The following is a 12,964-nucleotide window of genomic DNA, read 5'->3' as shown; positions in this document are numbered from 1 at the left end:
GCGCTGCAGCGCAGGAACGAGGATGCCAGGCCGTTGAGCTGTGCTCAGGCCCAGTGGGGCTTTCTCCTAAGAGCAGTGGACCGTCATTGACAGATTTTTAGTAGGGGAGTGTGGTGCTCTCGTACATCCCTTTTGTCTTATAGAATGCTTAGAAACATTTAGAAGGCTCGGCAGGAGGTGATGTGATGAGTCAGAGTAGGGTGGCTGCGAGATGTAGCAGTGTTCAATTTTCAAGTGATTTTCAGTCCCAGGTTTGTGGCTGAGTAGCCGTGTCACTTTGGATGACACACTCAAGGAAGTGAAACAATTTATCTAATCAATTGAAACAGTGATGTACCGACCTCCCAGGACTGCTGTGTAGATCCAGTGAGATAATGTGTGCACAGTGTGCAGCGTGGTCCCCAGCACAGAGTCGGTGCTGAGGGAGTGCCAGTGAGTACCTGGTAGGACAGGTGTGGGTGGTGGAACTCATTGACTGAGGAAATTGGTCCCTGAAGGAGAGGTCCTGTCACATCTGTGAGTGATGGGCCTGAGCTGGGAGAGGCAGGGAGACCTTGTCCCCCGACCAGGTGCCCTGGGAAGGACGGCTATGGGAGGAGCACCGTGAAGTCAGCTCTTTGCAGGTGGAATTGGAGGAGCCCTTGAGATATCTAAGTGCATTGTCACAATCACAGAAGAGGTCTGGGCCCGGGCTGTGCATTTTCCTATAATCTCAATCCCTGAGGATGCCGAGGTATTGATCACTGAACGTGAAGACATACTTTACAGGACACGTGAATAGTAGTATCATCTCTGTCATCAAAGCTCACATCTCTTTATTCATCTCTCACTTTGCTAATTGGGTACTTACAGAGCTCACTTCACTGACCTCCCGTGGGCTCAAGCTCCACAGAAAAGAGCTGGTGAGTCTCCCTCTTTTCCAGAAGAAGACACATTTAGCTGGTAGACTTCTATACCTCACCAGAGTTCGAATTTTTGTTTGTTGATTTAATTCTATTTTCTGTTGGCCATCTCCTGACAGGAGAGACGTTTTACCTAATGGTCAGGTTTCAATTAGCTCTTACTGAGAATTGCTGATCTGATCCATAGTGTATTTACTCTATTAACTTTGTAGAGTACTTTTCATTTTCTGTCTTTGCCCTTTAATTTTGTTTGCCCCTTCAATTTTCTATACTATTTGGGGCCTTATTTTTTTTTTAATTAAAAAATGTCTATAAGCAGTTAAGAAAACCAAAGTAAAGAAAAAATGCACATGATAGCTAAATTTAGAAAATATCTAGTGTGTTTTCTGTCTCGGCAATGGAGGTTCTATAAACTCGTGAAAACCTTCATTACATAAGTTCCTTAAAATGCTGATTAAGAAAAAAACCTTCCTTCCTCATCTTTCAAGCTGCACAGCTATTTGTCAAGAAAGTGAGGGGAAATTCTCAGAAGCTAAGACAAACCAGAAAGCAGGGATTCTGGGAGATACGTGAGCCTTAGAAGCCCTGGGGTGCCGGTTGGCTCCTGAACTGTGTTTCAGTTGCCCTGGCAGGAGGGCAGGAGGTGAGCCTGAGGCCTCTCACACTGGGATTTGGATGGCTGTTCTTATGTAAGGCCAAGCGCATCCTGAGAATCCTGCTTTATAAAAGGGTGAATTAGAAAGAAAATAATAAAAGCATTCCTCAAGGCAAGGAAGTAAGGAAAGTAAATTTTTTGGAAGCTGGGAAAAATAACATATCCAAAGTAAGGATTTAGTTTAAAGCTTTTCTGGCATGAGAGAGAAAACAAACTCCTGGCAGATAATCACAGCTCCTCCCGGAAAGAGAAGGTGAGTTTTGAATGAATCAGTGGACAGCCATTCTGTAAAAGGCCCCCAGAGTCTTCTGGGTCAAGATACTGGACCCAAACACCTCCCTTCCATGATATCATTTAAATAATCAGAAAGGTTTTAAAGGAAAGAAGCCATAATCATAGTTCTATTTATTGACATTATTATATGCTAGGAATTCAGAGGTAATTATGCAGTTGTCTCCTCTTTTATGGACCTTACTTTCTCTTTGACTTAGTTGGGGAACTTGGTGGAGGGTGGTGTTAGTCTGTTGCAATTAGCCAGGAGAGGAGTTTAAGAAAGCAGTGAAGGGTGGGTGAGATTTTTAGCTGAGGACAGTCCTGTTCAGTTGGCTTGTAATTGCAGGTTCGTTGAGTTGTCACTGGAGGTAATTAATCTTATGGAATTTTGACTTAACTCAGGCCTCTTCAGAATGGACAAGTGAACCTGGAGAAAGGCAGTCAAATCTGTGCAGACATTGAAGTTCCCTTGAACGTGCGGTATCCCTGAGCCAAAGATAGGACAAAAAGGCAGCACTTCTTGAGGACAGAGGAGTGGTTTTTAAGGTTCTCCAAGAATGATTCCCAAGGTACCGGGATGGCCAGTTGTCAAACTGTGACTTTGCTCTTTGGACGGTGTATCCACCAAGTTTATTGGACGTTTATATGTTTCCATTTCTCTTTAATACATGTCAGGTTATGAGGACATGGGCATAAACATTTCACACGTTGTCAAGGTGACATTGGGTACCTGCCTATAAGCACGGGCACACTTGCAGCTTCCTCATACATCTTGCCGCCCATCCCGCTCCCCGGGCTCCGTAATCACGGCAGAGTGGTTCCTTATTGAGCTGTCCATCTCCTCTGTGACATCGTAACCAAACAAAAGACTGGAGCGTATTAGCTTGGCTTTGATTTTTTCTATCCTTCCCTTTGAATGATGATGACTGATAGTGGACCCAGTTACGTTTGCAGATGATTTACAAGTAGGGCTGTCAGTACAAACCTTGTAATCCCCGCTGTGTGATCTAGAGAAGAAAGTTACACTCTTTCCAAATTGTTTTAATGCACTTATGTGGGAAAATGATATACGTTTGAATATGTATTTCCTCTCTGAGTCATCATGGCTAGACATGAATATTTGTAGACATGTAATGAGTACTCTGTATTTGAACTGTATGGTCCCCTAAATTCTCCCCTGCTTTTTAAAGTCATCACTGGATTGCTACCTCCAGAGTGCCCCAAAGCATCCGCCACTGCCTGTTCTTCAGACACTGTGAGTTTCCAAGTTGGAGAAGGCTGCTGGCTGGTGAGGCATTCTCTGGCACATCTCTGGTTGGGTGATGTGAGCTTAGAACACAAGACTTGGCAGACAGTAACTAACCACGGTCACGACCATTTCTGGAACACTCATGGAGGATTTTACACCTATGCTAGTGGCATGTTATTTCATTTAGTTTTCCCAACAGTCATAATCAGATTTTATCATATGTATTAAAATGGAAACCGTCAAAGTGAGTGACGTGCAGACTTTGGACTGGAACACAGGACTTTCTGATACCTGTCTCTGTTCCCTCCCCAGCCTATCCTACCAAATGGTCAGGAGACTCTTCCTCCGTCTTGAGTTTCCCGCTGATGTTACCAGTCTCTTTGTTTCTAAGAGAGGAAAACAAGTCTAAACTTACTTTCCAGTTGGAAATGGAATGGAAAGTTAACGTTGGAAGCCGGGAGAATCTGTCCTATGATGAAGTGGTCTCCGAGCCACTTCCACTGGGACGTCACATCACTGTCTGTGCCCCTTGCTCAGCTTGTGCACAGGTGACAGGGCAGACGTGCCGAGCAGTCCTCCCTGACAGGGCAGTGGGTTGGAAATGAGTTTGGGGATTTGGTTTCATTTCATAAGTTCCTGAGGGCCTTGACCTGGCACTTCGAGTGGGAGCATTCCCTGTCCCACAGACTCGTGCTCTGGGCCCGTGCTGACCTGATGTGGCCATGAGCCTGAGGCTCAGGGCCCGTGGTGATGAGGAGCATTTTAGTCCAGGGTCTGCCGGAGGCTTTGACACTTCTGAGCTGTGGGAATTTGTCCAGGATGATAATAATTCCTCCCCGAGTTTCAGATTTCCTTGCCTGTGAGCTGGGGTAGTAATAGTTTCTGAGATGATCGTAATGATTCAGTAACGGGCGCAGCGTGTGCTGGCAGGTATCTGGTGCTTAAGGAGCAAAAGTCGCAGTCACTCTGTCAACCTCTCTCTGTGTGCTCTGTGCTTTGAGAAGTTGCGTGTTTGGTGAAAATCCCGCCCAGACACTAGGCTCTAGATGAACTGTTGTTCCTTTACTTTCCCTTCCTTTTCCTCTTTCCCTTCTCTGTGTCCCATGTTTATGTAGCAGATTCCTCTATTTCAGGGAATACGGGCTTTTCTAGTTAAAGGACAGGCGGAACGCGGAGAGGTGGGGCCCGGAGGGGGTCTGGAGCGTCTGCACAGCGCTTCTTCCCTGCGTTTCTGCATCCGGTCCCGTCAGTGCACTGAGTCAGCCTTCCTCTTCCTTCCTGTGTCATCGGGTCTCTGTTTTAAGGGAAAATATATTTACGGGCTTTTTTCACTTACGTGTTTCATTCAGATGCTTGTTGCTTTTCTCCCTGTGCTTCAGTATTCCGAGGAGAGAATTCAGCAGTGCTGCCTCCTCTCCGAGCTCTATGAGTTGATCGGCTTCCACTGCAAGTCCACCTTCTTCAAGCGGGAGGCCCCCATGCAGCGCGCGGCCCCCGGCATCCCGGAGCCTGGCTGGAAGGCCTGCTACCGCCTCCTCCTGCAGACGCTTCCTGGCTACATTCTGTCGCTGGACCTGCAGGACTTCAGCAAAGGTGTTGGAACTAAAATATTGCTTCAGTACAATTAACCATGCCTGGATTGGGCCCTGCTGTCCTGTCTCATTAGGGTGAATTTTTACTCATTTAGAACAAGGCTCAGCAGACTTTTTCTGTCAAGAGCTTGCGGGTAAATATTTCAGGGTCTGCAAACCTCCTGATCTCTGGTGCTGCTGCTCAGCTCTGCTGTTCAGATGCCAGAACAGCCGGACAGTCCACACACCCACAGAGCTTTATTAACAGCGGTGGCTGGGGCTGAATTAGGTGTATGAACTGCAGTTTGTCCCCACAGCCTCCTCAATATTGACACCTGCACCAGAGTGTACATTTGTGACAATGGGAGAACCTACACTGACACGTCATCATCATCCAGAGCCCATAATTGATACTAGGATTTACACTTGGTGGTGTGCACTCTGTGGGTTTGGACAGATGTACAATGACATGTATCCACCATCACAGCATCATACAGAGTCGTCTGTCTTAATGACCTTAAAATGCTCCGTGCTGCAACTCATTCATTGCTCCTTCCCCTCTAGCCTCTGACAGCCACTGATCTTTTAGTCTCTGTGGTTTTCCCTTTCCCAGAACACCATACAGTTGGAATCAGACAGTTGCAGAATCTTCCCAGATTGGCTTCTTTCACTTAGTAATATGCATTTAAGGTTCCTCCATGTCCTTCCATGCCTTGATAACTCATTTCATTTTAGCACCAAATAATAGTCCATTTTCTGGCTGGACCACAGTTTATTTATCCATTCACCTACTGAAGAAGAGCTTAGTTGCTTCTGAATTCTGTTGAGTATGAATAAAGCTGCTATTAACATCTGTATGCAGATTTGTGTGTGGACATAAGTTTCCATTTCGTCGAGTAAACACCAAGGAGCACACTTGCTGGATCATATGTTAGAAGTACGTCTAGTTTTGCAACAAAATGCCAGACCGCCTTCCTAAGTATCTGGGCCATTTTACATTCCCACCAACAATGCATTAGAATTCCTGATGCTCCACATCCTCACCAGCATTCGGTGCTGTCAGTGTTCTGCATTTTGGCAGTTCTGACAGGTGTGCAGTGGTATCTCGCTGTTTCACTCTGCATCCCCTTGATGACAGATGCTGTGGAGCATCTTTCCTTAGGCTTCTTTGGCATCTAGATTTCTTCTTTGATGGGATGTGTGTTCAGGCAATTTGCTCATTTTTTAATCAGGTTATTCATCATTCCTGTTGAGTTTAAAAAATTTTGGTATATTCTGGATATCAGCCCTTTATCAGTGTGTCCCTGCCCTTCACCTGCAGCACCGGATTTGTCCTTTGGGTCTCACTGGAGTGTCAGCTCTTCAAAGAGGTTCCCTGTCTTCCCTCAGCCTAAATACTGTCCTTGTATTTTTCACTTTCATTGACTCATTTTGTTCTTTTTAAGTAGCATTTCCCATAATTTGTAAGTACATTAAAAAAAAGGGCAATGATTGAACACCGCCTCCCCCACCAGACTGTGTGCCCTGTGAGAGCAGAGGCCCTGTCCCCACTTACCGTTTCCCATGACAGCACATGGCACATGTCCATGTAAAAGTGTGTAACGTGGGGCCAAACCTGATGAGCAGCTATGATGACACGTTTTGGCTACCATTTATTGAGTAGAATTTGTTTCTGATCTTACTAAATCACATGAATGAAACTTGTTTGTTTTGAAAAATAAAACAACAAAGCACACCTCAATGTGATTGGTATTTCCTACTTAGCCTTCTGACCCAGGAGGGGATGTTCACCATCATTTTGTGGAGGAGGTTGGGGAGGTAAAGTAAGAGAGTGAGATGAAATAAAGTAAAAATGCTAACTATCGGTTGGCTTTATTTTCACTGGCATGAAAGTTACTTTAAACACTATCTCAGCTGTTGTTCTGTTGTTTTAAACATTTCTCAAAGAATTAAATGGAAGCTCACTAAATCCTGAAAGGGAAATTGTGTGCTCAGGTCCTGAAAATTGTTTATGTCTGTTCTTGAAATGCAAATTTTCCCTGCTGGTTACAGAAAGTCGAGGCGGGAACACAGCAGTGTGCTGTGTGTGTCTGCCGGCTTAACGGGATGCTCAGTGTCATTTTCATTTTCTTGTGTTGCAGTTTATGACGGTTTTCCGTGAGATATATTGCTCAGCCTTTTCCTGAATGAAGGATTGAATTTTCCACAGGAAATCTTATGAAAGAGAGTGACAAGGCACATGGATTTCCCAAAAAGGAATAGTTGATGAAATAAACTCTCACTATGGTGACCTTTTTTAATACAAGCCAGTTGAAAATTTTATCAGTAGGTCATATGCCACAAATCTGTCTAAAGAATAAAAAGATTCAAAATTTATAGTAGAAACAGTTTGAATCAAGTAGAAATTATGATTTGAACACTATTTGTTGTTAGAACTTATACTCTGTCTTATCATAATTGCCCGTGGTAGGAACTGGATCATTATTTATTTATTAAAAAAAAATCCACTAGGTGCTATTTGCCCCATTCTTGATGCGGCAGTGCTGTGGTTAGTTAAGTTGGGCCATTTTGGAAACTTAGCTAGATTTTCCGGACATTGATTTCAGCCTCTTTATCTTTTCTACAATCTCTTCTTTTGTGTTGGCCTTTGGTCTTTTGACAACGTGGAAATACTGCACGGATCTGCCTTTCCCTTTTTTTCTGTCTTTGTGGGAAAAGATTTCCATAAGACAGACAACTAGGTTATTAAGGATTTTGTGTGGGGTAAGTTTGGTCAGTTTTAAGGATTTCAGTTAATACGTATTGATACTTGCTATTCAGCTAACGACAGTAAAACTATAAACTAACTTAAGTATACATCAGTAAGTATAGTACAATAAGCCCATCACCCAGATTAAGGAATTCACAAACTTTTCCATATTTCCTTTATTCAGACCTTTATTCTTTTATTTGTCCTTTGTTGAAGTATTTGACAGCAAATCCAAAAAGACATGTCATTTTACCCTTTGTACTCAAGTAGGCATGTCTGAAAAATGAGGGCCTTTCTTTTAATCAGGTTTTTCCATTTGACCCATGTGCTCGTTAAATACCAGCTGTATCAGGCATCTCACTAGGCATTAGGGATCCTTGGGGCAATGAGACAGTCCTGGCTCCCAAGGAAGTTAAGGGCTGATGGAAGAAAGCAACACAGGAGCTTGGGTGCCTCACTTAAGGTTCCTGCTGGATGAAACCAATTGGACAAAATATGTGCACAATACAGTAGGATTCATTGAAGGGACTTGTCAGACTTGTAGGGCAGGCCGTGAGAGAGGCGGTCAGCAGGGCTACAAGAGGAGGAATCATTTGATAAGAATCTGAAATCCTTACTGCCAACCTTTCTACCAAGCCCCCAGGGCCCATCACACACAACCCTGTGCTGTAACTGTTTTTGATTCCAGTTACCACATCTCCTTCAGGAAGGATTTTAAGGTGGAAAATATTTAAAATCCGTAATTGTTGCCAGAAGGGACATAGAACAAGGAACATGTAAACAACAGAAATGTCCATCAGCACATGACTGGATAAAGAGGAGCTGATACGTATATACAATGGAATACTACTCAGCCATAAAAGATGCCATTTGCAGCAACATGATGGACCTGAAGACCGTCATTCTAAGTGAAGTGGGGTGAAAAGAGAAACAAAAATGAAATATGACTTCATTTATGGGGAATCTACAATTAGTAGCAATAATAATAAGACCATAAATGAACTAAATATTATTTTGATTTTTTGAATATATGTAAGCACATCTGACTGTCCTTTGTGATTGGATTACTATATTCTGTTTATTATTCTTTTGTAAATGTCCTTATTCCTCTGGTAACTGTAATTTTAAAAATCTAAAGATCTAATCTGTTCTTAGAAAGAGTAATTAGTACATATATGTAAACTAAAAAATGCAATACACTCAATATATGTACTTACATGCAATATGTGTATGTGAAGTTGAACTGTAATAATTCTACCTAATAAAACTGAAAAAGGAAAAAAATAAAAAATTTATTTTAAGAAATCACCTCTCTTTAGATATTAAAACGTTCATCTCTGAGATTCTGTGAAAGACAGCATGGAAGTAGGTTTTTAAAATTTTCTCCTTGCTCCTCAGTGAGCAGCCTGGGTTGCACAGCTTGGCCGTCACAGTCACCAATGACTTGCTGGCTTGCTCCTCACTTGTTGGGAGGAAGATTAGCTGCTTCAGGAATATTTATGCTCTTAGAAGTTGCTGAAAACCCCACAGAGCTTCTGTTTACATGGAGTGTATCTGTCAATAGACCCCATTTTAGAAATTAGAACAGAAAATTTAAACCCAAGAACTGACAAGCATTCGCTGTCCCAGCACATGGTCAAAGCAGTGTTGCCACGGTGGTGTGTGTTGGTTCTAGAAAAAATGAACCGTACACTCAAGAAAGAGGGTGAAACCACAGATCTCATCTCAGCAATGCTATGAAGAGGTGGGACCCAAAGCCCCTAAAACAGTGCTGAAGTCCCCAGATGTCCCAGAACACACAGAGCCATGGGACCAAGAATCCAGTGTCTCTCGTGGATCATCAGCCGTGGAGACCGCGTCCTGGGTCAGGAGCAGAAGTAGGAATAGCAGGCACACAGTCCTATTACAGCAAAGCTTTAAAGGTTTTGAATTGACTAAAAGAGTGGCAAAGATTTGCATTTAGAATACTACATTTCCTCTCCTGGAGACGTTAGAATGATAACACTGATTAACAGAGGATGATTGTAATGGATTAAGTATGTTACTGATGACATGAGCTGCTCACACTAACCCTGCACTCAGTGTAGACTAAGCCTTTTATGTACACACTTCATTAGTTCTGTACACCCCTGCAAGGTGACATTAAGCACTCATACAACCATGAAACCAGTGACTATAAAACAGTCACAAGGCTTCCTCTCCAGCATGAGGTAGCAAAACCAGCAAGGATTTTCAATGACAAAAGCCAAAATCATATATATTTGGGAAAGAAAGCAAACAAAACATTGAGGAACAATAAACCAAAAGAGCAGATGGAATGGAAACTTTTATTGAAGAAAGCAATGATTGATTCAATTAAACAGGTAATGTCCCTGGTATAATTGAACCATCAATCCAAATTTTTGGAATAGTGGGTTGTGAAATTACTATCTCACTTAATGTTGGAATTCCTAGTTGGACCAATTTGATATGCATCACTGGTGCGATGTTAGCTATTTAGGTAAATAACAATATTCATAATTTTTAAGTTAACAGGAATCATAACACAGGACTCCAGATTTAGGGAGAGAATGCAAACAACTGCTGTCATACTCCATCCAGTAAGGACACGTGTCCCTGAGTCACCAAAGCAATGAGAATTTGCACACAGAAAACACAGTTCTCCACTTGTGACAAATACGAGACCATGAGCCATGAATTACAAGAACAAGCAACTGTTTAAATGCAATGGGCAAAATTTTTTATCATCTTGAAAACATCACTGATGCACTAAGTAAGAAAAAGTACTGTTTTACTAACAAATCTAACTGACACAGGGGTTTTTCCAAGTGAGAAGGTAATTCCAAAAAGTGCAGTAAAATGAGTTAAGACGATCTGTGCAGTGACGGAGCTGATATTAGACTGACCAGCATCACGATTTCTGGTTTTACACTTGCTCTCTGCTCGTCACCTCTGACACAAGAATGCATCATATGATTTTTTTTCTTTAGGAAAAAAAAGATAAATAAAATCTAACTAGAAGATGTGGTATGGAAAGCAGTAATGAAGTTATCTAACGTAATAATGCATCCAGTGTAATGTAGCACTTATTCGGGCACTAGAATTTTTTAAATCATGATTTATTTTATATCCTATTTCTATCGTAAAGGAGGCACTTAAAGTTTTCTACTTTATTCAACATATCTTGTGGGGGTTGTGGTATACAATTGTATGGCAGTTTTCAGAGAGTTAAAATCGCCTCTGTGGTTGTGGTCAGGAAAGGCAAGGCTCCCTCACAGCTGCGACGGAGAAGGAATCCCTGGAGTCGGGCTTCGGGCAGCTTCTGAACTGCATGTGCTTGCACTTGGCACAGGACACCATCAGCAAGTGTAACTGTGACAAGGAGAATTCCCCGGGGACCTGGGAGGTGCTCTAACATTGTGAAGCCACTTGTTTCCCAGTTAGGTAAGGCTTGGAAAAATAATTTATTAGAAGTGACTTCCTTTGTATGTGCCTTTTGTCCTGAGTGGTCACTAATTTGCATAAATATAAAATAACCCATAATATAAGAATTGAGGTACCCCATCTTTCCATCTACCTGTCTATTTGTTTATCATATTTATACTTAGGTTACATTTTCTATGATGTTCAATTCCAGGCACCAAAAAAGAAAGGTTACAAAATATTTCTTATAAAAGCGGGAATGGGTCTAAGGGTTAAAAACCACTACTGCTAACAAAAAAAGCCAGATAATACTTTTAATCTCAATTGCATCAGACCTTCCCGAATTCCTCCCTTAAGTTCACTGTTACAACAGTAATGGAATCTCTGTCCTTCCAAGACTCGGGCCTGATCGCCACTCATCCAGATATCTGTCTGTGGGTCCCTACTTGTCCTCGAGGCCCCCAAACACACCTTACGGGTTGAAATTTCTTCAGTGTTCCTACTGTAGGGGAAACCTGGAAGTCCCAGTCACTGTCCAGGAGTCACACCTGCCTGCAAAAATCAAAGTCATGTGACTGAAACGGGACAACCCAGGTGGTGTGATAGGGCTGAAAGCTCACCATAAACAGGTTTGGGGGCCTAACCCATGCCCTCCGGCTTCTCACATGAAGAAGGACAGGGAGGCCCAATTAGCCACGAGATTGTGGGGCTTCATTACTCCATGAATAAAGGATTTGTGCCAGTGCCACCTTTAGACAGGGAACCCCAGAACGCAGACTTGGAAGCATCCTGTCCCCTCCCTCCTGAACAAATATTCTCTCAAGACACATAGTGAGAGATGGGAGCCCCGGTGAGCTCTAGAATAAGATGCAATCTGAAAGACTGCTGGTAACAAATGGTGTGGAGCTCGGGCAGCCCCCAGGGCCACCAGCCCTTGTGGTATCACTGATGCCCACAATTCCATCCACAACAGTTTCTTCAGGACATTTATGCACATATAACCATCACACAAAAATGATTGCTTAGACATATTATAAGAGAAATAACATTATGAGAATGCCAAATTCATGACAAGTAAGAGTCAAGACCCCAGAGTATTTACTGGATGAGATCTCACGTGTGCTCCACAGTGAGCTTTAAACCCTTAGGACACAGTCTTGAAACAGTAGGCATTTTCTTTCTTTCCTCCAAGTTGGCTTTACTGGAGAACTCTGTAGACACAGGAAGACTCTGGATCCCACCTCTACTATTTACACAAAGGGCTCATCACGTGGAGAGGGATCAGCGCTGGTGTGACCGGCTCCAATGTTAGCACTCCAGTGCCCAGCTGCCTGAGGAGCAGAGCTCCCACCACAGGAGCAGAGACCCCCAGGAGCAGAACTCCCCCCACGGGCACTGCAGTGCCTGCAAGAATCAGGTGTCTGATGAGTGAGCCTGGGGCGGGCAAGACAGGAAGCAAGCACCGCTCCCTCAAGCTCTGCAGGTGATCTCTGTGTCATCTTGAATAAATACAGTCAGCATTAAAGATGTTTGACTAGAGGGTAAAGGGTAAGGCCTCCCCAAATCTCCAAGCATTCTTTTAGTGGGAGTCCTGTTAGAACACATGGTGACAAGAGACGCTGGCTTTACATGCGCACGTTGCCTTCAGGGCTGCAGGGGTGGCCACGGTTCTGCCTCTGCCCCACCTCCTGCCCTCATCCCCCAGACCTCACAGTGGCCACTGACTCGTTTCTCTGACTTTCTCTCCTTGGTTGTGCTGCTCTTCCAGCTTTTAAGAGCTCATAAAATCCTCATCAGAAAATCTTTAATAATGAACCCAAGTCAAATGAAATCAACCAAAGAGACACACTGCCGTCTTCATTACTTTATATTTTAGGAAGATATTCTTGAAGATGACTCCCTGACCTGAAGGGGTGGATGGAGGGGAAAAGAAAACAAGACAACCATTTTTGGGCCCATAAAAAATGAGAGGAAACCAGATGGTGTCTAGTCTTCATTGCACCTCTCTGCCTGCCCCAATTTCACAAGCCCCTCCCAACTGAACTCATCAGAACTCGACTGAAGGAGACGGCTGTGCAAATTTATTGGAAACCAAATCAATCACTATGGAAACAGTCTCCCAAACCCAGCGAGAACACAGTA

General features: G+C 43.3%; 1 protein-coding gene across 1 annotated transcript in view; it reads left to right on the top strand.

Moving 5' to 3' along the window:
• Positions 1 to 7,003, top strand: part of LOC140693107 (trafficking protein particle complex subunit 9-like) — a 101,785-nt gene extending 94,782 nt beyond the window's left edge. Inside the window, exons 12-13 of the mRNA XM_072957170.1 lie at positions 4,459 to 4,672; positions 6,792 to 7,003. Coding sequence (XP_072813271.1) covers positions 4,459 to 4,672; positions 6,792 to 6,811 — 234 coding nt within the window. The 3' untranslated portion in view covers positions 6,812 to 7,003. The remainder of the gene's footprint in view (positions 1 to 4,458; positions 4,673 to 6,791) is intronic.
• The last annotated feature ends 5,961 nt before the right edge of the window (positions 7,004 to 12,964 follow it).

This window comes from Vicugna pacos, unplaced genomic scaffold (genome assembly GCF_048564905.1).
Source record: "Vicugna pacos unplaced genomic scaffold, VicPac4 scaffold_19, whole genome shotgun sequence".
In the NCBI taxonomy this organism is placed as follows: Eukaryota; Metazoa; Chordata; class Mammalia; order Artiodactyla; family Camelidae; genus Vicugna; species Vicugna pacos.
The sequence above is the reverse complement of the archived record's forward strand: the minus strand, read 5'-3'. Positions and strand labels throughout refer to the sequence as shown.